This window comes from Prionailurus bengalensis, chromosome X (genome assembly GCF_016509475.1).
Source record: "Prionailurus bengalensis isolate Pbe53 chromosome X, Fcat_Pben_1.1_paternal_pri, whole genome shotgun sequence".
Lineage (NCBI taxonomy): Eukaryota > Metazoa > Chordata > Mammalia > Carnivora > Felidae > Prionailurus > Prionailurus bengalensis.
Window position 1 is genome coordinate 42,877,871 of NC_057361.1, and position 22,361 is coordinate 42,900,231.

Here is a 22,361-nt window from a genome sequence, read left to right on the forward strand (position 1 = left end):
GGAGCTGTCAAGAAGCTCAGAGGAGCTTCAAGACCTGAAAAGGCTTTGTAAATAACCTAAGTCACCAGTCACAGAAGAGTGGACACTGGCCCAGAGACGATGCACAACTGAGGCCCTCAGAGAGTACCAGGTGAGTGGCTGGACAGTAAGGGATGAAGATGGGGGTGACAAAGGAATGCCCAGCAGCCCCACCATTAGGGCCCACACCCCGGGAAGGTGTTACCGGCTTTCCAGAGATGACAAAGGTACCTGGAAGCCCTTAACGGGTTCCCATAGACAGCACAAAGACTTTTATTTGAGCACAACACTCCAACAACCAGGTGCCTGTCCACAACCAAGAGACTGTGGACTAGTACACTCCAGCCAGTTCCCCCAAGTCCATCCCTGTCCTGCAGGGACAGTCATATCCCAACACCATGGTGCCTGCTCTAGCCAGGGGTCACCAGCAGGGAAGCTACAACTATGACTAAAGGCGCAGACTGGACAGAAAGAAAAGTTCTTAAAAAGAAGGGCACACAGAAACCTCCTGCCCTCAAGTGTGTGTGGGGAGGGAGTGGGGGAGGTGAGATCAAGGTGATCAAAGAGGATAAGAGGGGCCCCTACTTATTCATCCAACAAAAGTTTACCAGGCAGCTGCTAAGTCAGACCCTGTCTGTATTAAGGCTGGCAATGAGGACAGAGAAATGAATCAGACTTGGTCTCTACCTTCGATAAATTCACAAATTGCTAGGGGGGTGGGGAAACAGGGAATGACCACACACAGTGTGAGCAGGGCAGTGAAAGAATTGAACACACAGTGCTATGAAACACAGAGGAAGGGACCTGGCCAATCATTAAGGCTGGCACTTGAATAGAGGTGCCAGCTGACCAAAGGATCAAAACATAAAGACCTCCAGAAATGCTTGTTAACTGGATAAGAAATCACTTCTGGGGACACCTGGCTGGCTCTGTTGGAGAAGAATGTGACTCTTGGGTCTTGGGATTGTGAGTCTGAGCCCCATGTTGCGTGTTGAGATTACTTAAACTAATTAAAAAAAAATCACTTCTGCCACAGAACACTAGGGATGCCAAAGGCCCAGCAATGACTCCAGCACAGCTCAAGTCCTGGGTAGGACTATGCAGGTAAGCAGAGCGGGGCCAGGAAGAAAGATGAACTCATATTAGCCAAATGCCTGCCCCTCACCAGGTGCCTGATGCAAAAGTTAACTTCACTTAATTGTTCTTATCACAGTCCAGCTGCCAGTGAGCATTAACCTTATTTGACAGAGGCAAAAGAGCTGGGGTTTGGGCACCAGCAAAGGCTAGTATAGAGGTAACAGGGGAGGCCTCATGAGCCACAGTGTAGAGACATACCTGGCAGCCTATCCTAGGAAAATCCTGGTTTGTCCCTAAAATTGAAGGAGGCCTGAATCTGGAGGCCAGACCACTACCTACCCATTGGCTTTAGCATCAGCAGCCTTAAGGGCTTAGGCTCTGGCTGAAACCGTGCCTTTCCCTTTGGGGAGAGGAAATAGGACATCATTGTCCTGGGCTCCAGAAAGAGATGAAGAGTCCCAGGAGCCTCTAGCATAGTCTCCTCCTTCCCACAGCTGGACAGGAGCCTCTGAGAAAGATGCCAACTTGGGAACTGTTTAGGAAAGTGGCCCAAGAAAAAAATGCTGGTGGGGGAGAGGTGCGGGGGCTAGTCCTGCCATTGGTAAGTTTAAGTTACAATGCTCTAGCCTGAGAAAGTCAAGTCCAGACCATGAATCTTATAAGGCCACTGCTGAGCCTGTCGGTGAGTCCCTCCCACATCTCTGAGCCTCCATAAGGGGACTGGACAAAGTTCTCTGACATCAGGGGATCCCAGGAGCAAGACTCTGCAACCTACTGGTCCAAAGGCCCAAAAGAAGTTAAAGCAGGGGCGCCTGGGTGGCTCAGTCAGTTAAGCGTCCGACTTCGGCTCAGGTCATGATCTCACAGTTTCTGAGTTCGAGCCCCACATCGGGCTCTGTGCTGACAGCTTAGAGGCTGGAGCCTGCTTCAAATTCTATGGCTCCCTCTCTCTCTGCTCCTCCCCCTCTCATGCTCTCTCTCTCCTTCAAAAATAAATAAAAACATTAAAAAATTTTTTTTAAAAAGTTGAAGCAGACTGTGGGACCCAAGTAATTTAGGTTCCAATCCAGCTCCACCAATTACCTAGCCATGTGATGAACCACTCTAAAAACTCCACAGTATTCCAATCTGTGAAATAGGATAACAAGCTTCCCAATAATAGGGTTACTGGGAAGACTCCAATATTACATGACTTTACCCAGCAGAGTATCATTTAATGGGTTTCCTTCTTCCCCTGGAATACCCCTATAGTAACCTGAATGATGACCACCCACAGATATCAGAGGCCCTAAACCTGAAACCTGTAAATGGTACTTTGTAAGGAAAAAGGGTCTTTGGGGTGTGATTAAGTTAAGGGTCTTGAGATGGGGAGATTACCTTGGGAGTATTCAGGTAGGACCTAAATGCAATCACAAGTGTGAGAAAGACCTGACACAGAAGAGGAGACCACACATAAACAGAGAGGACAGTATGAACTCAGGCAGAGGCTGGAGTGATGTGATCACAAACCAAAGAACACCGGCAGCCACCAGAAGCTGGAAGAATACTGGATTCTCCTTAGAGCCTCTGCAGCAAGTGTGGTCCTGCCAACACTTAGATTTTGGCCCAGTGAAACTGGTTTTGGACTTCTGGCTTCCAGAACTGTGAGAGAATACATTTCTGTTGTTCTAAACCACTCAGTTTGTGGTAATTTGTCACAGCAGCCACAGGAAACTAATACAACCCATTTGTAGCACTCCCTAGTGTGAGCCATGAGGCTATATGGCATGGTTCCCGTCCTGCAGGATCTACCTCTCTAGCATTCCCCCAGGGAGAGGATTAGAATGAAGGCAGCAGGGGCTTGGAACTCCCCCTCCCAGTCTGGGAAGCTACTGACCCTGCCTATCAATGAATGAGCTGCCACTGAAGACAGACGGGGCAGGGGAAGATGGCAGCAGCAGTGGCAGCTCTTGAGCAGATGTCTTCCCAGAGCCCGTGGCCAAGAGGTGTTTAGTATTCTGGCCTTCACAGCTCTGTCCCAGCAAGTCTGATGCCAAGACCACCCTTCTCTCCCCCCAAATCACCCAGGAACACTGGCTCAACTCCATGGGCAAAACACAGGCAACCCATCCAATGAAAAACAGAGGCACACTGCTCTCTAAGGAGCAACACAAGCTCTCCAGGGTGAAGGAATGGGAAAGGAGCAAGGCCCCAAACCTACTGCTGGGCCACTGAGGGGGCAAGGGGAGAGGGGCTGGGTTAAAAAAATGAAGATTCTATCATTCTTCAACAAAAAGAAATGAAGTATTGCTGCATACTACAACACGGATGAGCCTTGAAAAGAATATGCTAAGAGAAAAAACCCAGATACAAAGAATTTCACATTGTAGGATTCCATTTGTAGGAACTGTTCAGAATAGAAGAATCAATCAAAATGAAAAGTAGATTAGTAGTTGCTGGGGCTGGGAGGCGATGGGGGATTGGGAGATGGGGATGGTGCAAAGTTTCATTTGCAAGTGATGAAAATGTTCTAAAATTGATCGATCGTGGTGATGGGTGCACAACTCTGAATACACTAAAAGCTACTGAATTGTACACTTTAAATTGGTGAATTCTATGTTGTGTGAATTATCTCCATAAAGCCGTTAAAATTAAACAAACCCAAGGACTGACAACAATGGCAGAGGAGAAGGAAGCCAAACATTGTATGAGACTTCATAACACACCCCCATAAGCCAACGGGCCTTACCCAAAACTTTCAAAATGGGGAGGGGGAGTGGGGAGCAGGGAATTAAGAGATTACAACCAGCTTCTCAGAAATGAGTCCAACCTCCCTCCTCATTATTACCCATTTCAAGGCTGGAGAAACTGAGGCCCAGAAAAGGGAACCGCCTGAAGATACAGAACTCAAACCCAGAAAGCCCAGGCAGGGACCACTTCCTGCTATAAGATTCTGTCTCCCCGCCAAAGGAATCCACCGGTTCCTGGATGCCAAAGGGTCTTTGTTAACAAAGCTCGATTGTTAACAAAGCCTCCCAGGGAGAACCTAGATTGTCCTGGGGAAACTGCAAGAGAAATCAGCCAAGCTCCGAGGTGGACAGGCACTCCTACACTCAATAACCCCAAGCATGGGTGGACTCTTGGGGGTGGGGGGAAGGAAGCTGAGAGTTTGCCTGAAGCCATAAAACAGCCAAGTAGGAGACCCTAGGGTTTGAACTCAGGCCTGCCCAGCTCCAAAGCCCCCAATTTTTCCACACACAAACCTACCTCTACACCATCCAATAGGCCCCTTGACGGGCAACCCCCAAGCCTATTCACCATAACACAGTTGGACATAAAACATCACTGCCTGCAAACCCCAAACCTCACACTGAACAGACACTTGTCCTGCCCACCAAGCTTGGGCAAGGGAAAGAGGAAGAGGAACCCAGTTTTTCCTCAAAAGACACTCACCATTCTCTGTCACCTCTAGGTCCCGAGGGCTTCAGTATGAGTTCCCTAAAATCCCAAAGCTAAACGACCCTTCACCAGCTCCTTACCTGACCCATGAAGAAACTGAGACCCAGAGAACACAGACCTAACTATTCTGGTTCATCCAGCAAAGCTCCAGCAGAGTCAGAGTAGGAACCCAGGTACTCTGGCTACAGTGCCAGGTCCAGTACCTCTGACAACCTCCGTATTGCACACCCCATTCTTAAAATGCTCTGAGGGGTCCTCAAGCTCTTTTCACAGTGTAGACTCGGTAAGGCAGCCATGCCTGGAAAAGAAACCCCCAACATCACCCCCTCCCTAGCACCAGGACCCCAGGGTGCCAAAAGGGCTCCTAAAATCAGCGGAGGTAGTCACAGCATCCAAACAGACAGGAAGTCTGAGTAGTCGGAACAAGGATCCACCATCTGGGTTTCCTCTCACCAACTTCTCTCTTTTCCACGGGATCTAATGGGCCTCAAAGGCTATAAATGCCCCCAGGTGATAGTTCAGGACAAAGACTGGAACCGCAGGAAGAATCTCTGCTCTTCTCATCCCCAGAAAGCCCCAAGTTGGACCAGGTGAGGCAGGGAGAAGCATCTTATTCTCCTTTTGTCCCAAGAAGTGTGAAGACAGGAAAAGCCTTCCCCCTGTCATTGGGAAGGCATCATGCAACCACAGAGTTTTACTTCCACACATATTCTTATGGGAACAAGTATGGGGGAGGGACTCCCAGCCTAGAAGATGCAAAGGGGGTGTAAGGAGATGTCTTTCTAGTCACCATGTCAGCACGCAACTTTCTTCCTTTATGTCCCTGGGACCAGGGATGTAGCATTCTCTAGTTCTGTGGAGGAAAGGCAGCCTACTACAATCAGGGAGAGAAACAATTCCTGGCCCTGACCCTGTAGACTCAGACAATTTATTCTACCTGTAGGAGTAAAGAGTAGAAAGGTATCAAGGACAGGGGGCTCAAGACAAGGCCCTGGCCCCTGTGAAGTGCAGAAAGATTTATCTGAATCAAGGGGAATAGGAATATGGGTAGAGAATTTCCCTGGAGTGGGAATGTCTCCAGGAAGAAAAAAGCTTGTTGAAAGCAATTCAGAAAGCTCAGGATATTTCCAATCCTGGAAACGAGAAGCAAACAGAGCTGGGTCAGGGAGAGACTCAGAGTTATCTCCTAGTTCTTGAGGGGAGGCTTCAGCCCCAAGTCCCCAGTACCTGGCAACCTTCTCATAGAAAGTAGAAAGATCTTCTTGGCCTGTGAGAGTTCAGGTAAGGGGTTCTTAGGACTATATAGCACCCAGGTCCTTCTGTTCAATGGCAGAGGCCTCAGGCCACACTGGAGAGGACCTCATGTCCCTCTCCCTGGTAAGAAAGGATTGCCTGGTTGTGGGGAGGGGGAGAGCGCCTCATACCCAAGGGGGACTCAGGTCTCTCCTTAAGATAAATGATCTCTTGTCCCTAAGGAGAATCTTAGGCCCCTAGGAAGAGGCTCAGCCTCTTCCTCAGAATCCTGTCCTATCCATGTCCCCAAGGGGAGTAGAAAGTTCTTGGAATTTAGTTCATAAATGGCCTGAAGTCCAAGTCCCCAAAGCAAAAAAAATGCCTCAAAGGCCCCTTTAACGGGTATACCTATGCTATCTAAAGTGAGGTGACAATTGGTACTTTCAGGACAGACTCAGGTCTCAGGTCCTAAGGTGGGTAAGGTGTCTCACGCACCTGAAAGAAAGTTTAAACTGTTAGAGGGAGACTCGGGACCCTATTTTCCAGGGACTCCCTATCCACGCCCCTAAGAAAAGGGTCTTAGGGCTCAATTCCGAGTCCTAAGGTAGAAGGAGTCCTCCTGTTCCTGAAGAGATCCTTGAATTCCTTGAAGAGAGAAGCCCAGACCACATTTCTAGAGACACACCAGTCACTGGGGTATTCATGGGTCTCTTGTCCTTGAGGACAAGCTCAAGTGTCCTTGGCTCAATGAGTCTCAGGCCCTTGATCCATGGGAAGACCTCAGGTCCATCTCTAGGACTCCATGCTGCTCATGTCCCCTGAAGACTGGTATCAGGCTACAGTTCCCAAAGCAGGGATCTTACATCCCTTACAAACAGCTCAGGCACTTGGAGCAGGGGGTGCTCAGATCCATGTTTCAGGGGGAGAAGGGGCGTTTTTGGACCCAAAGTATGTTTCAGTCTTTCATAATTAGGGTAGAAGAACCTCATATCCCTGTATTTGTGTGTGTGTGGGGGGGGTGTCTCAGACCCCCAAGAATACTCAGACACCAATACCTGAGGAGAAAGGACTTCTGTGGATGGGGGGTAATCCATCTCCTGAAGAGGCTTCAGACCCAGTCTCTGTAAGCCCCAGTTCATAAGCAGGAGGATCTTAGGCTCAAGTACCCAAAACAGTGAGGCTTATTTTCTTGAAGAAAGGCTCAGGCTGGGGAGGTGGGGGAAGAGAAGAGCTGAAGGTCTATCACTTAAAAAAAGCTTAAGCTCCTAGAGAGAAATTCAGACTCTTGTCCCCAAAGAGGTCTCAGACCACTGAAAGGAAGCACAGACTCTTGTCACCTGGAAAAGGGATCAATCTCATGTACCTTAGTAGTTTCTGGTCCATGAGTGTTAGTTTTGGCGCTTGTCCCCAAGGGGAAGGGAATCTTATCTCCATGAAAGTCATTTTATTTCCCTGAAGAAAAGCTAGAAGATCCCTTTCCCTAAAGGGAATGTATCTGTGTGTGTCAGATACTTGATTCTAGGAGACGGAATCTTAGGCCCTTGAAAAAAAGGCTTAAACCTTTAAGGAAGTCGCTGGAATCCATTGGAATGGTCCTGTGTTTTGTTCCCCCTGAAAAGTAAAGGGAGGGGTTGTCCTGTATGTACTGTCTCAAACTCCCGAAAATGGTTTAGATATCTTGGGGGCACTCAAAAATGTATAAGGTTTCCATCCTATTTGTGTTCCCCTGAGGAGAAATCTCAGACCCTATTCCAAGAGGAAAGAAAATCTCAAGACACAGAACACAAACCAAGGTCCCCTGGAGTCATGAGACTCCCCTCTCAGGTGGCATTCCTACCTACTGGCCCTACACGAGGACGTCTCAGGGCCCAGAATAATGGCTATGGGTCCCAGAAGAGACCACGGACTCCATCGTTAAGTCCGCCATCTTATCTGGGGCTTCTAACCCTCAAGTCCTTGTTGGTGGGGGGCAGGGAAGAGGGTGTCCTAGGTCCCTACCACCAGAGAATGAATGCCAGGCCCCGGGAGAAGACGTAGGTCCCTTGGGGGGACCTCAAAAAGCCTTCCTTGGGTCCCTATCCAGTCTGGGGATCCCACCCACCACATCCACTCACCTATCACCCCGAGCCATACCTGCTCAACGGTTGCGGGGTCCATAGCCTCGATGCGAGCTGCAGCCGCTTCGTATTCGTCCTCACTGTTGTAACCCGCGCCGACCTCCTCACGCTCCGGACTGCCCCCGCCAACCGCTCCGACCCCGGGAGCTTGACGTCGCCGCTTGCTGTGACCCGGCCCGGAGCAGCAACCTCCCACGCCTACGGTTCCGCCCACGCCCACCACCACGCCCGCCGCGCCCACACCCGCCGCCGCTGAGCCCAGCGCGTCGCCGGGACCGCCGCCGGGACCGACAGGGCCCCCGCAAGGAGGAGGAGAGGCCTGCTGTGGTCGCGGACCCGCCACGGCGCCAGGCGGCACGGCCAGCGCCCAGCGGTGAAGCGCTCCCGGCGGCCCCGGTAGCGGGCCCTGAGGCGGTGGTGAGGCCCGGGAACGGGGCCCCACGACTCCCGAGTCACGGTCGCGGTCGCCACCGCCCACACCCGTGCCGCCGCCGCCCACGCCCACACCCCCGCCGCGACGCGGCGCCGGGGGCAGCGGCCCGGGCGGCGGCGGTTCGTTGGCGGGGTCGGCGTCGGGAGGCGGCGGCTTCTTTTTGGGGAGAATAGTCATGGCGGCACCGCCAAGTACCCCCCAGCAAACCCGGCGCGAGGCACGCTGGGATAGAACCCGGATGAGGGGGCTACTGTGGTGCGCGAAGCACGACGGGATCGGCGGGACCCGGATAAAGAGATTGAGGCACCGGTTCGAGAACCGTCGGTGGCGCGCAGGTCACGGGGCAGGAGAACCCGGATGTGAAGTCCTAGATGATGGCACCGCGGCGAGTTTGTCGTGGCCTTTTCTCCAAGTCCAACAAGTTTACTGCTATGCTCGCTCGTTCCGGCCTGCCGCTTCAAGGGAAACAGAACCAAAACAAGCACCTCTTCGCCCCGCCCCCTCGCAGGTTCTTGAACTACCGGGTGGGGCCCCGGGGCGCTGCGCACGCGCGCCAGGGCACAGTCCCGCCTCTCGTTCGGAAGTACGTGGGCAAAATCTTCGCCGCCGCCAAAACAATTGCAGACACCAACCAATCGAGGCAGTTGCGTGGGTCTACGATGATGCCCACGGGCCAATCAGAAGGTAGCGATCGCCCTCCCGTGCCCTCCGTCTCAGATTTCAGTCAAAGTCTGCACTCTTGTTCCTTGCCTTTCTTCTCTCGACCGTCCTGTCGCGCTCTTCTTTCCCTGAGGCTCTGACTCACAGGCGGGGGTACTATGACAGCACAGTGCGGCCGGCCCGAGGCGCGACAATTTGAAAACGACTCCCTGCCAGGCTTCCAACCTGGCCGCAGACAGCCGGACTGACTGGAAAATGTCAACACTCCCAGAGCATAGCAATCCCCTGAAGCGTCAGTTCCGGTCCCACCCACCTGCAAATCCCTGTCCTGCCGAGAGGCGGGCTCCGCTTCACCCTGGCAACAGGCCGAGTTCTGCGGTAATTGGTTAAGAGAAGCCGTCACTAACGTCGGATTGGCCAACCCCGGGACAGACCTGCATCGTGGGGACCTTGGGTATTTGGGAGGCAAACACGCCCTCTTTGGCACCACTGCGCTCCCGCCCTCGAGTTGACCTCCCCGCCTCGGTGGCTAGTGCGCAAACGCGGCACAACCTTCCCACCGTACACCGCTCCCCCCCAAACTGAGTGTACCTGGATTGAGCAGAAGTTTAGGAACCAGCACTGTCCACCAGCCAGCGTCCCGCAATGGGGTTGGTAAAATTCCTGGTAAAGAGCGGCTGGAGATCTACAGGCTAATCGTAGCTCTGCTCCTCCTGTCTGAGTGATCCCTGACAAGTCATTTAACATCCACCCCATCCGCAATTCAAAAAATTATTTATTTTTTTAGTAGTCTCTGTACCCAAGGTGGAGCTCAAACTCACAACCTTCGAGATCGAGTCGCATGCTCTTCCCACTGAGCCAGCCAGGGCCCCGATCTGCAATTTCTACTTCTCTGTAACATGGCAATGATAATTCCAATTTAAGGATCAAAGATTAATGCCTGTAAAGGGCCTAGTGCTGTGCTTGGCACAGAGTTAAGTGCTCAATAAATTAGTCTGAATGGCAGTGCAACGAAAATGATCCCAGGCTTTGGAGTCAGGAAGACATCAGTTCCAGCCCTCCATGGACTGTTACCAACTGTATAACTTTGAACAAGTCATTGTCTCAAATTTGAGATTACCCATGCAAAACGGGAATGATAATGCCTGCCCAGACTACCTCAGGGAGCAGTTATGGGGTTCAGATAAGCTTATGAGCCGAGAAGTTGTTGCGAGAGGTGATGGCTTGCTGCCAGTCTCAGGAGTCAAACTGTACAACATGTTGACTGAAAGAGAGATGATCAGAAATCTCTTCTGAGTGCCACCTAACCTTCTTCCTTCAGATGCCGACCTTGGTTCAGTTCTTCCTTCAGGAATAATATTCAGGAATACTCCTGAAGAAATGACTACAAAAAGAGTGTTGTGTTTTCTGCTCTGGAGACTTAATGGGAGAGGACTCACGTTTACTAGGCTTATTGTGTTCAGGGCACTGTGCCAAATGCCTGTGCATGTTATCACATTGAATCTTCTCCTGAACCTCTCACGTGACCTATATATCCCATTTCCTACTGGATATTTGTCTAGCACTACACACCTAAACATGAACTTAGGATAATCATTGTAGCTAATCTTCACCAAGTACTTAACTATGTGCCTGGCACTGTGTGTGAACAACTTTGATGTTCCTTTTGACAGGGAATGGTGCCCCCATTCAGCCTTTGCCCAAGCCAGAACTTTTGAGTCAACCCTGCCTGCTCCCTTTTCCTCAACTCCCACATGCCTGTCAATCCCAAGTCTTGCCAACTCTACCTCTCAAATCTCTTGACTCTCCAACTGTTACCACCACTACGTGGTCCAAGCCACCATCACCTACCAATACTGCAAAAGCCTCCTCACCGCTCTTCCTCCCACCAGGACTGTTTCTTTAGAATCCACTCTCCACAGCCAGAACCATCCTTCTGAAATGCAAACCTCATGACAACTTTCCTATTTAAAAACCTGCAGAGGTCTCCATTATCCTTAGGATGAAGTCCGCAATCTGTATCATAACTTCAAAGGCTTTTTGTGAGCTGGAGTGATCTCTTGCTCTCATCACAACCTCACACTCTCCTCCCCAGCTGTACTGAACTCATTTAAGTTCCCCAAGGGCCTTGGGCTTGCTCTCTAACCTCTAGGTCATTGTACATGCTGTACAATGCCTGAAACGTTTTTATCCTTTTGCCTGGCCAACTCCACCTCATTCTTTGGGTGTTGGCCGGCTTAGGTCCTCCTGCCATCTGCATGCTTCTGCAATCCCATCGATTTTAGTCCTACAACACTACATTGTAATTGCTTAACTATCTGCCTTCCATGCTCACCTCGGGAGATCAGAGACAATGTCTTCTTTACCCATCTTTGTGTCACTAGGGCTAGCATGTGATATGCAGTTAATAAATATTTAGTGGGGGCACCTGGGTGGCTCAGTCCGTTAAGCATCCGACTTTGGCTCAGATCATGATCTCGCGGTTCACGAGTTCGAGCCTCATGTTGGGCTCTGTGCTGACAGCTCAGAGCCTGGAGCCTGGTTTGGATTCTATGTCTCCCTCTCTCTCTGCCCTTCCCCCACTGGTACTCTGTCTGTCTCCCTCTCAAAAATAAATAAAACATGAAAAAAAATTTTAAATATTTGGTGAATTACTGTATTATGTTATTATACATGTATTATATTTGGTAATTATTATTTCATAGATTAGCAACCTGAGGCAAGAGAAGTTTTAAGTTTTAAGGATTGGAACCCAGGTTAAACCAAATGCGAGGTCTGTCTTAGTGCTCCACAGAGCTCAGTCACACACTAGTCTAGTGTACCCAGTAGCCCAGAATGTAGGGGATGTCCACAAGGAAGGGAAACTTACCAAACTGAGAAATACTTTTTACTTCTTTTTCTTTTTCACTCTTGAGTTATTTTTCCTTTTATTAAGTAGGCTCTAGGCCCAATGTGGGGCTCGAACCCACGACCCCAAGATAAAGAGACTCATGTTCTACTGGCTGAGCCAGCCAGGTGCTCCCAAGAGATGCTTTCAATTAGGGTTCAATTCAGAGCCGTTTGCTGTTGGGAAGTCTGGGTTTAAGTCTCCTCTAACCTAGCATGTGCTGCTCTGGGTCTCAGTTTCCCCATCTGTGAGTAAGAAAGCTGGAGCAGATGATGTCCTAGGGGCATGTCTCAAGACATCCTGGCCTGCCTTGCTGGATGTAGATTCAACTCTTCAAGCCACTGTCTTTAATTTCTCCTAGATCCCCATTTTCCACAACGTGTCACCAACCACTGACCTCCCATACCTGTGCCCACACCAGTCCTTCTAGTTGAAAGGAATTGAAACCAGAGTACTTTCAACCCCCCAGCCCAACCCAGCCTCCGAACCCACAGAGCCAGGAGGTGCTCATCCTCATCTCTCCTCTCAGGTTTTATTGACTGATGGAAACTACATCTTTGTCAGCCACCAGCTCCACAGGGACAGTGCTGGGGACAGGGAACCTGAGATGATGCCAGATTTCATCCCAAGAGCAGACACAGAGTTCCTGAAGGTGACCCAAGAGGGAAAAGAGAGAGGAATATGTGAAAAGGCGTTGTGAGGGAGGAGGAGGAGGAAATCAAGAGTTCCTCCTGCCTCCTACAACTCCCAGAGTTCAGGAACAACCCAGGCCTCAGCCCCTGACGCTTCTGGACTTCTGCCCAAGAACATGGAATCAACCTATGATCTCCAAACACAGCCCAGCTCTCACTGGCTGCTAGGCTCTTATCTCAGCCAGTCCAGGCTCCAGCCCAACCCAGGAAGGAAACAAACCAGAGAAGAGAGGAGGAGTACTTAGAGGTGGCCCCTCTGATTAGGGCAGATGTAAACGCTGCAGCAAACTGGGCAGAGGCTTTGCATAATGTCACGGCAGCAACTGCTATTGCTAGAGATTGCTGGGGGCCCAGCGGAGGACGGGGTTGCAGGGACCCATTTCCAGCAGCCAGGAAAGGGGAATGGCATTTGTGCTATCTGTGTGTATTGGGAGAGGCAGCCTGACCCCTGAGCCAAGGCGAGGGCAGGGGGTGGCAGGTCACTGCTGAGGCCACAGCCCATGAAGCCTGTGGTTGCATTCCGAGCTTCAGAATCGGGGAGTTGTTGGGCTTGGTGGAGGGTGGGGACCTCCCCTAGAGGCCAGAACAGAGGTGAAGGTTCTCTTCTCTGAACCCCCAAACCTCCACAGCCCAGCCAGAGAGAAGAGGGGGTCTCACCTCTTCTCATCAGGCCAGAGCTCAGAAGTCAGGTGGGAGCCTGGGACACAAGAAGAGGAGCATGCAGGAGGCCAGCTAGGAGACGGAGGCCAGTCCCAGTGTGCTGGGGCAAGGAGGCCGGGGGCCTGAGGAAGCCCAGCACCTCAGTGCCCACTGGAACAGCTGTCTGGGGTGGGGAAAGTTGCCCCCTTCCCTGGCCACTTCCCCACCAGATGAGCCATTCCATGAAACTCCATTGCATAGTTCTCAGTGGGGGGCAGAAGGGGTCCCCAGGCATGCCCCTCCCCACCTCCCCAAAATATGGCTTTGGAAAGGAGTCCCCAAGAATCGAGAGGGCCCTCTGGATGGGCGGGCCCACTGCTCACAGGGAAGAGATCTTGACAGTCTCCGGGAGGAGGCAAGGGGTACCCAGGCTGGAGTTCCTGAGGGTGCTGCTGGCCCCACCGCCATCACCAGGGGAGGAAGGCTGGCTCTCATCTGGGGTGTTGGCAGGAGGGGTAGGGATACTGATAATGGCAGCCACGAAGTCCCGGCTGTCGCAGTTCAGGTCAAGGCAGTCATGGGGCTTGGCATTGAGGCTTGAGCGGCTGTGGATAAGGGTGAGGAGACAGAAGGCTCTTAAAAGGTCATCTTAATACTTGCCACAGTGATCATGACATTTAATGAGCACTGACTGAAAAGCTAGCACTGTGCTAAATGCTTCGTCTGCATCCTCAATTATGGTGGTGCCCAGTGAGGGCTCTGGGGTCAGATGGTCCTGGGTTCAAATCCTGGTCTCATTTTAGCATCTCTAAACCTCTCTTCTCTTTCTTTCATGTGTAGCACGGGAATAACAGCATTTTCTACCTCATAAGGTCATTGTGGAGATTACATGAGATGGTAAGTGATACAAAGTGCTCAGAGCAGTGCCCGGAACAGAATGAGCACACATTCAAAAATGTTCTCCGTTTCAGTTACTCCTTACGATGCCAAAATTCTCACAACAATCCATAGTCAGATCTATACAACCCTGTCCCTGTTCCTTTCTGGTTTTACTTCCTACCACTCTCCCCCTCACTCACTCTACTCCACTCACAGTAGCTTCCTGGCTACATCTCTAACATGCAGACCCTTTTCAGCCTCAGGGCCTTTGCACAGGCTATTTGTTCTGTCTAGACAGCTCTTCCTCTAGACATCCACATGGCTCCCTCCCTCACCTCCTTCAGGTGTTACCTCAGCAAAGCCTTCCCTGACCACACTATTTAAACTGCATCACACCCTCTTCTGTGTTCTCTGTCCCCGATCCCCGATTTATTTTTCTTCTTGGCATTTAACATACTATATCATCTCTGTGTTTCTTTGTTTATTAATTGTCTCATCCCACTAAAATATAAATTCCAGAAGGTCAAGGATTTCTATCTGTTCTCTTCACTGCCTAAAGTGAACTCAACTCCTAAACTCCTGAAGTGAACTCCAAAGTTCCTAAAATTATGCCTGGCATGTAATAGGTGCTCAATAAATGTTTGTTGAAAGAACCAATGAAGAACAAGTTCCAGACAAGATAATCCCAAGCTCCCAGCATACAGGAGTTTGGGTTTGAACTTGGCTTGCTAGGCCCCAAGTCATGAAACCTCAGAGGCCCTGGTGCAAGGTCTGAGCTTCCCCAGGGGTAGCCAACAGGTGGGGGCGCTTACCTCTGAGGGGCAGGACTCCTCCGCAGCCCTGCCAGTGTGTCCAGCTCCTGCATGCTGCCACGACTGACCGAGGCAGTGGAGTTGGCAAGGCGAATGGCACGGCGCTTGGCCCTGCGGGGGCAGCAGGAGGACAGCAGGCTGCCAGGTCCCGCAGGCTGGGAGGACACAGAGGTGCTGCGGCTGGTGCGGCCCCCCAGTGAGTCGGCACCCACGGCCTCGCTGAAGGTCAGCTCATCTGTGAACTCGTGGCACTGTGGGCAGAAGGAAGGCACAGTCACAAGGCACCACACAGGAACTGACCCCACCCCTAGGCCTCTGCTTAGGCCATTTCTTTCTTTCCAGAAGTCACTCTTGATTCCCTTCCCTTGCCCATCCTTCAAGGCTCAGCTGTACCGGGCCCTCTTCCAGGAAGCCCTGTGTGATTTCCACAATTAGTAGTGAGCCTCCCATCCCAGGGTGGGAACTGGCTTGCCCACAGAGGAAATCCCCTCATTCCACCATGCCACCTCTCATTAGGTCTCACCGTTGTCTTCTCCAGACAGTGCAGGAGGTGGTGATGTTGTTGCTCAAAAGCAGAACGGTTCCTGATACACAGCGCCTGTTCGTCCACACTGCTACTGTCCTGGAGTGGACGGAGCAGGGGGATGAGGTCAGGACCCTCTCCTCCTCCCATCACTGCTCACCCCCCAACCCCAATTCAGGCCCCTCCCCACCTCAAGGCCCCCGTTCTGCTTGTACTGCAGGAAGGCATTGGTGGTACCACTCTTTGCCAACCGGATCCTTGCCAAGCGCACCTTCTACAGAGAGAGGAGGAGATAGAGGGTCAGGTGTGTAAACACAAGAGTAGACTGGCTTTGGGTATGGGGAACAGGAGGTACTCAGATGGAAGGGGCAGTTACCTGCTGTGCTCGGCGCTTGTCAGCACGCTGGTTCTGGTGGTAGATGCGGCTAAAGTTGGACACGATGACTGGCACAGGCAGTGCAATGACCAGGACACCACTGAGGGAGCAGATGGATCCGAAAATCTTGCCAGCAATGGTGCTGGGCACCATGTCTCCATAGCTGGGGCCGGGGGAGGTAAGCCAAGGTCAAGAAAAATGTTCAAGCACCTCTCAGTCTCCCCCTCCGTTCCATCCAGCCTGACGCACTTTGCCACCCTGGCCAGGCACTGAAACTCTCTGAGCCTCAGTTTCTCACTCTGCAAAATGTGGGGAAAGACCTCTGTGGCCACCAGTGGGGGGTGGGGGTCAAATGAGAAACTGGCCCTCGGGCCCCTACCATCTGCTGCTCCCATCTGAGCTGCACACCGAACATCTGAGTCAGCTGGAAATCTATTAATACCAAGCAGAGGGGAGAAGGAGGAAGTGACAGGCAGTAAATATAGTTTCCTGGGGAGAGAGTCCCAGCACCACTAGCCAGCTGAGGGGCTCTGAGTCCCGGGAGAAGTGCTCTGTTGTATTTGCTTACATCTGTCTTATCTTCTGTAGGTAGGACCCCTTCTTATCTTCCAGAAAAAAAGTCTTGAAACCGTCCTCATATGAAAAAATAGGGGAGGGGGGAGCCTTGAAACTCCGTCCTCCTTGTCTCCATGCCACCTCCTCTCCCATGGAGCTGGAGCAGTGCCAGTCTAACCAACTTGTTTCACAGGGTGGGGGTGGGGGGACCAAAGCCCAGGGAGGTTCTGTAACTGACTGGCTCAAGATCACACAGCACACTTTTGTTCTGATCACGGGACCAATTAGATCCCCTCCCCTCTGCGGTCCCAGCCTCTAGGCCTTAGCTCAGTCCATGTCCCTCTTCCCCCCAAGGATGGCTGTTGCTTATTTCTTTGTTTTGACTCATTTAAAAGTCTCTCCAACTTGGCCATTTCTGGTCTGTGATGTGTCATCTCAGACTGTGTCCTCAACTATGAGATGCAGGCAGCTGTCCACCCTCCCGGGGTTGTTGTGAGGACTCAGTAGGGTAAAAGGCACCCAAATACCCAGTTCCAACCCGCTCTCAGGACTCAGCATTTGTTTGTCGATCCAATTGTGAACCTCCAACCAGAATTACTTTCTACTCCATACAAACCTCAAATCAATTTTTCTGTACCTCTGTTAAAGCACTGATCAAGCCCAATCCAGCCATTCAATAGATATTGAGCAGCAACTGTATACCTAATCCCAGTGATGGAGATTTAGAGGAACATGGTACCTGCCCTAGACAATGTCTTTAAGAAGAACACGAGTTTGGTGATTCCGTGTGATACTTTTATCCCAACTGTTTCCTCTCATGGATTGGCACTTAAAAAATAATGTCGAAAATACATTGTCCTGGAGAACATCAAAGAATCACAAAGCCACAGGGGTAGTACCCCCATACAGCAGATGATTCTAGAGGTTTGGGAGACATGGGTCCTCAAGATGGGAAAAGGGGGTGATAGAAAGCCAGTACCTATGTATCCTACACCAGAAACTTTCAGAGAAGTTTCACAACTGTGATGTCACTGAATCCCCTCTAGATGAAGGGATAATCATGCCTCATTTGACACAGGAGATAACAGGCCCAGAGAAAACAAGGTCAACAGAAAAAGTGCTGCTAAAACAATCCTTGAACCCAAGTCTCCTGACCTGGAAAGTGAAGGCATTGTCAGAGCTGTGAGGGATTTGGAGATTAGTCCAGCTCCCTTCGTTTTGACAGATGAGCAAACTGAAGTGCACATTGAGAAAAAGAAATCATTTATCTAATCTTCCCAATCTTTTTTTTTTTTTTGAGAAAGAGAGAGAGAGGGAGAGAGAGAGAGTTTATGTGCATGAGCACACAAGTGGGGGAGGGGCAGAAAGGGAGAGAGAGAATCCCTGTGAGGAGCTCCATGTGGGGCTCAAACCCATGAACCATGGGATCATGACCTGAGCTGAAGTCGGACGCTTAACCGACTGAGCCACCCAGGCAGCCCTCTAACCCTAACCTTCAGAAAGGGTGAGTGTAATTGATCGGGCAGCTCCCAACACAGGGTCTGCACTCACCCAAGCGTAGTCATGGTGACAATGGTATACCAGAAGGCCGCAGGGATGCTAGTAAAGTTGGTCTTGTTTGTGCCCTTCTCGGCATAAAACATGACAGTGGCGAAGATGATGATGGCCATGGTAAGGGAAAAGAGGAGAAAGCCCAGCTCAGAGGCACAGCTCTTGAGTGTGTAGCCCAGAATCCTCAAGCCCTGTGAGTGCCTGGAGAACTTGAAGATGCGGAATACCCGGAACACACGCAGGGTGACAAAGGCGCCTGAGACATCCTCGTTCTTGGGCACGAAAAGCCCAATGTAGTAGGGCAAGATGGCCACGACGTCGATAAGGCTCATTACGCTCCGCAGGAAGCGGCAACGGCTGGGGGCGGCGAATAGCCGCAGGAGGTATTCACCCGTGAATATGAGCACACAGGCCGTGTCCATACAGAAAAAGGCCAGTGGGAAGCGGTCGCCACAGGGCTGCTCCCTCGGGGGCCGCCGCGCGGGGCCGCGGCACGGGATGGTCTCGACCACATTGGCGATGACCGACACGGCAATGAAAAAGCCGGTCACATAGTAGAAAACGAGGGCCGCCGTGCTCGTGTGGGGGTTCTCGAAGGCCCGCCAGAGCCGCTGCCGCAAGGAGCTGCCGGCAGGCAGGGCTGGGCCATCCCCGGCCTGCTCAGCTTCCTCGTCCTCCGCCAGGCGCTCGGCGTTCTCCTTCTTGCGGTCCCGGTACTCTTCGAGGCAGCAGTCGCCCACGAGCTCAGGCACCAGACCATAGAAAGCCAGCTCTTCGTCGAAGGCCTGGATGCACTCCTGCCGCGGGCAGTGCAGCCGACCCGTGCGGTAGAAGTTCAGAACATGCCGGAACATGTCGGGGTCGCGATCGAAGAAGTACTCGCCGGAATCAGCATCATAGAAGAATTCCTTTTCTGAACTGCCCAGGAGGGTGTCAGGGTAACGGTCCAGAGTGTTCTTCCAGGTCTCAAAGCGCCGTCCGCTCACGTTCACCACCAGAACCTCATCCCCTCGAGATGCCTTCACCCCGGGCGCAGGGGGCAGGGGCTGCTGGGCCAGGGGCAGCCAGCCCACCGCGGCCGCCCTCGCAAACGGCAGCCACGTGGCCACGCCTGCAGCCATCCTGCCGCGCCCCAGGCCCACGGAGACGGGGGGGGGGGGGGGGTGGCCTTTAGGAGAGAGTGGCTGTCTCCAGGATGGTGGGAACTTGGGGAGGCCCTGGGCCACTCGCACAAGCAAACTGGGGGTGTCTACAGAGGCCAAGAGGAACCAGGAGGAGGAACTAGAGAGATGGGCAGGGGCTTGGGGAGCATTTAGAGGGTCTGGGAAGGACCTGGGGCATGTCTTGAGGGAACTACGGAGAAGGGGCTAGGGGGACATGGAGAGTAGCAGAAAAGGGGAGCCTAGAGGGACCAACGAGGATCTCAGGGAGTGTTTAGAAACGCTGAGATGGTTCTAGAGAGATCAGCAGGTGCCTGTGAGATGTCTGGGGTGTCTAGGAGGGGCAAGAAACGCTGGGGACCTGTCCACACTCTCAAGAGTTCTGAGGGAAAATGGGGCTGGGACCCCTTAGTGGGCTTGGAGAGGGGATTGGTGCATCCAGAAGGCTAGAAATGGGACCAGAGGTGTTTGAAAGAGGCCAAGAGTGGCTGGAGCGGGGTTCTGGAGGGACTGAGAAAAGTGAGGTGGGTTGTCCACACCCTCAAGACTTCTGGGGAAAAGATTAGGGGATTGGAGCTCCCTCGTGGATCTAGGAAAGGGGTTGGTGAATGTAAGAGGTGGCTATAGAACCAGGAGGTTGTAAAGAGGCTGAGAGATGTCTTGGGAGTGCCTAGAGCTGCCAAGAATAGCCTGGGGGGGGGTGTCTATACTCTACAGGAGTTCTGGGGAAGGAAGACGAGGTGGGGCCCCCTAGAGGGGCTAGGGAAGGCAATGGGGTATCTAAAGGGGTAGATATGGGGCTAGGTTATCTTTCAGAGACTGAGAGGTGTCTGGGAGAGAGGGGTATGGGGGGTGCTGAGAAAGTCTGGTCTACCCTCTCCAGTGTTCCAGGGGGAGGAAAGGGGCCCGAGGAAGCCCCCTGGTGCTCAGTTGGAAGTTGGGAACAGCCCCAGCGCACCCAGATGTTAAAAGACTAAGAGGAGAGGGGTCCCCCCAAAATGGGTTGGAGAATGGGATGAGGTGTTGAAAGGGTGTTGGGTGTGTCTCTAGGGAGGGGGGCTGGTGGGCCTTGCAGGAGGTGGATGGGGGAGGCCTGGATAAAGCTGTGTCCCACCGTTGGGGGCTGGTCTGGGGAAACCACACCCCGATGGGCTGTCGGTGTGTGCCGGACAGCGGCAGTAGCAGCAGCGGCAGCAGGAGGAGGAAGAGGAGAAGCAGCCACAGCCAGGCCTAGGAGAGGAGAAGGCAGCACAGGCAGGGGGAGGGGGCTGGGTCCCTGGAAGGACAAGGTCCAGCAGAACCCCTGGGGACTATCCCAGGATGGGTTAGGGTGTGGGGGCTGGACCAGGGAAGGACAAGGACAGCGCTGTTGGTGGCCCCCTCCCCCTCCCCAAAGGGCCGTCCTCACCTGTGTCCCCGCTGCAGCAGCAGCAACAGCGGTGGGGCTGGGGGTACCAAACACCGGAGCTCCTACCCCCCTCTGCAGAGCTGCCCGAGTTCTCCTCCTCCTCTGGCTCTCTCTCCCCGCCCCTCTGAGCTTGCCGGGAGATGGAGAGAGAGACAGGGAGGGGCCTCGTGGCTCCCAGAGCCCCCTCCCCTAGGACAGCCTGAGAGGGACCCTGGGGAGACTCCGCCTCCTACAAAGCTGGTTGGGCCTCAGTCGCGTCATCTGGAAAATGGGGGTGGCAGGGAGCTTTGCCAGTTCTCCCCACCTCCTTCCTGGACTCCCCCCCTCTTCCTGCCCAGCTCCTACCCCCTCTGCCCCCAGGGGCCCCCACCCCCACCCGTCTGAATCAGCAGCACTTAGCAGATCCGATCGATGGGGAGGCGTCTGTTAATGGCCCCAGAGCGGAGTGCCATGGGGAATGATGCAGCGCTGTGTCCCCTCCCTGCCCCCATGCTGTAGAAGGGCTGGAGAAGGGGGTGGATGGAGGGACCGGTGGGGGGCATTTCTCTAGATGGCAAGGCCCCCAAAGCTGCTCCCTGGGGGGGGGCGTGCGTGGGTTAGAGCCCAGCTCTGACCAAAGCTGTTGCTGTGGGATTGGAGCACCATCCTGTTTTCAGATGTGAAGTGGGGGGTAAGGGGAGTGCAGATGGGACAAGCAGGTCCCACCCCCATACCAGCTTCTCTCTCAGGCGGGCCCCATGCTGAGGGGCAGTCTCCCTCATCCGTCCATGTCCAGGAGCCTTCTGAATTCATGCCTTCTCCCCAGAGGACTCTGCTCCTGGATGGCATAGAGCACTGGGTACCAAGTGTACCAGGCATGGATGGGTTCAAACTCCAGCTTTGCTACTGACTTATGTCCTTGAGCAAGTGACTTGCAATGTATCTTCAGTTGTCAGATGTCACGTTACCTATATAGTGTCGTTGGGCACATTAGGAGTGACGTGAAAGGGGATGGCACAGGGCAGGGCACACAGGGGAGGCCTCCGTTTTAGTAATTAAAGGTGTGGTGGGAGCACCTGGGTGGCTCAGTCAGTAGAGCATCTGACTCTTGGTTTTGGCTCAGGTCATAATCTCAGGGTTTGTGGGATCGAGCCCTGACAGGGCTCCACGCTGGTGGTGCAGAGCCTGCTTGGGATTCTCTCGCTCCCTCTCTGCCCCTCCCCCGCTCAGGCACTTGTGTGTGCTCTCTCTAAATATAAATAAACATTAAAAAAAATAAAGGTGTGGTGCAGGGGGGCAATAAATCCAGGCCAATTTTCCACTTTTCAATCAATCTAACCCATGCACATAATCCTCAGTTTGCCCACTCATCACACTCCCGATCTGTCCATTTCTCCATCCCTGCACCCACTCACCACACACCTATCCATTCATTCTCCCACCCACACAACCAAATGCTCTACCTATCCCTCCACCCACCCACTTGCTCACCCATTTGTATATTCACCCTATCCACCCATTTGCCAACCTATCCTTATGTACCCCCCGGACCCATCTACTTGTCTATCCATAGCCCTGCCCGTCATTTATTTACCTACTCTTTACTCTTCCTCATCCATCCATCAATCCATTCCCCTAGCCATCCATCTTTCCACTTACATCCCTGACCTATCCATCTATCCATTTATTCATGCAATCACCCATCCATCCATCTGTCCATTTATTTCTCAACCTATCACTGATCCATGCAACCTTCCACTTATTTATCCATCAGTCCATCTAACCACTTATCTATCCTCTCATCTGCCCACTCATCCACACCCACACCCCATACATATCCACCCACATACATATCTGCCCATGTTTCTGTTCCATTCAGTTTGAGGGGCGGGCCCATGGTGACTGGAGACAGCTGGGTGAAGGT

General features: G+C 52.5%; 2 protein-coding genes across 14 annotated transcripts in view; both read right to left on the reverse strand.

The window, feature by feature from the left end:
- Positions 1 to 11,610, reverse strand: part of OTUD5 (OTU deubiquitinase 5) — a 30,834-nt gene extending 19,224 nt beyond the window's left edge. For all 13 annotated transcript variants that reach the window (XM_043569719.1, XM_043569718.1, XM_043569714.1 and 10 more), the window contains exon 1: positions 7,900 to 11,610. In XM_043569719.1, coding sequence (XP_043425654.1) covers positions 7,900 to 8,493 — 594 coding nt within the window. In that variant the 5' untranslated portion in view covers positions 8,494 to 11,610. The remainder of the gene's footprint in view (positions 1 to 7,899) is intronic.
- A 769-nt stretch (positions 11,611 to 12,379) lies between these two features.
- KCND1 (potassium voltage-gated channel subfamily D member 1) lies at positions 12,380 to 20,649 on the reverse strand. Its single transcript, XM_043570115.1, has 6 exons — positions 17,891 to 20,649; positions 15,785 to 15,947; positions 15,599 to 15,682; positions 15,409 to 15,507; positions 14,886 to 15,136; positions 12,380 to 13,799 (listed from the first exon to the last, which is right to left on the reverse strand). Exons 1-6 carry the CDS (start codon positions 19,009 to 19,011, stop codon positions 13,574 to 13,576), a joined length of 1,944 nt encoding a protein of 647 aa, XP_043426050.1. The 5' UTR covers positions 19,012 to 20,649; the 3' UTR covers positions 12,380 to 13,573.
- Positions 20,650 to 22,361: the final 1,712 nt, after the last annotated feature.

What these genes read in the sequence shown, in the direction of transcription:
- KCND1 (XM_043570115.1), bottom strand. Translation starts at nt 19,011, where the DNA reads ATGGCTGCAGGCGTGGCCACGTGGCTGCCGTTTGCGAGGGCGGCCGCG. An exon ending in AGCAGAACGGGGGCCTTGAG is followed by an intron (nt 15,508 to 15,598) that starts GTGGGGAGGGGC and finishes CGTCCACTCCAG; the next exon opens with GACAGTAGCAGTGTGGACGA. An exon ending in ACTGTCTGGAGAAGACAACG is followed by an intron (nt 15,137 to 15,408) that starts GTGAGACCTAAT and finishes TTCTGCCCACAG; the next exon opens with TGCCACGAGTTCACAGATGA.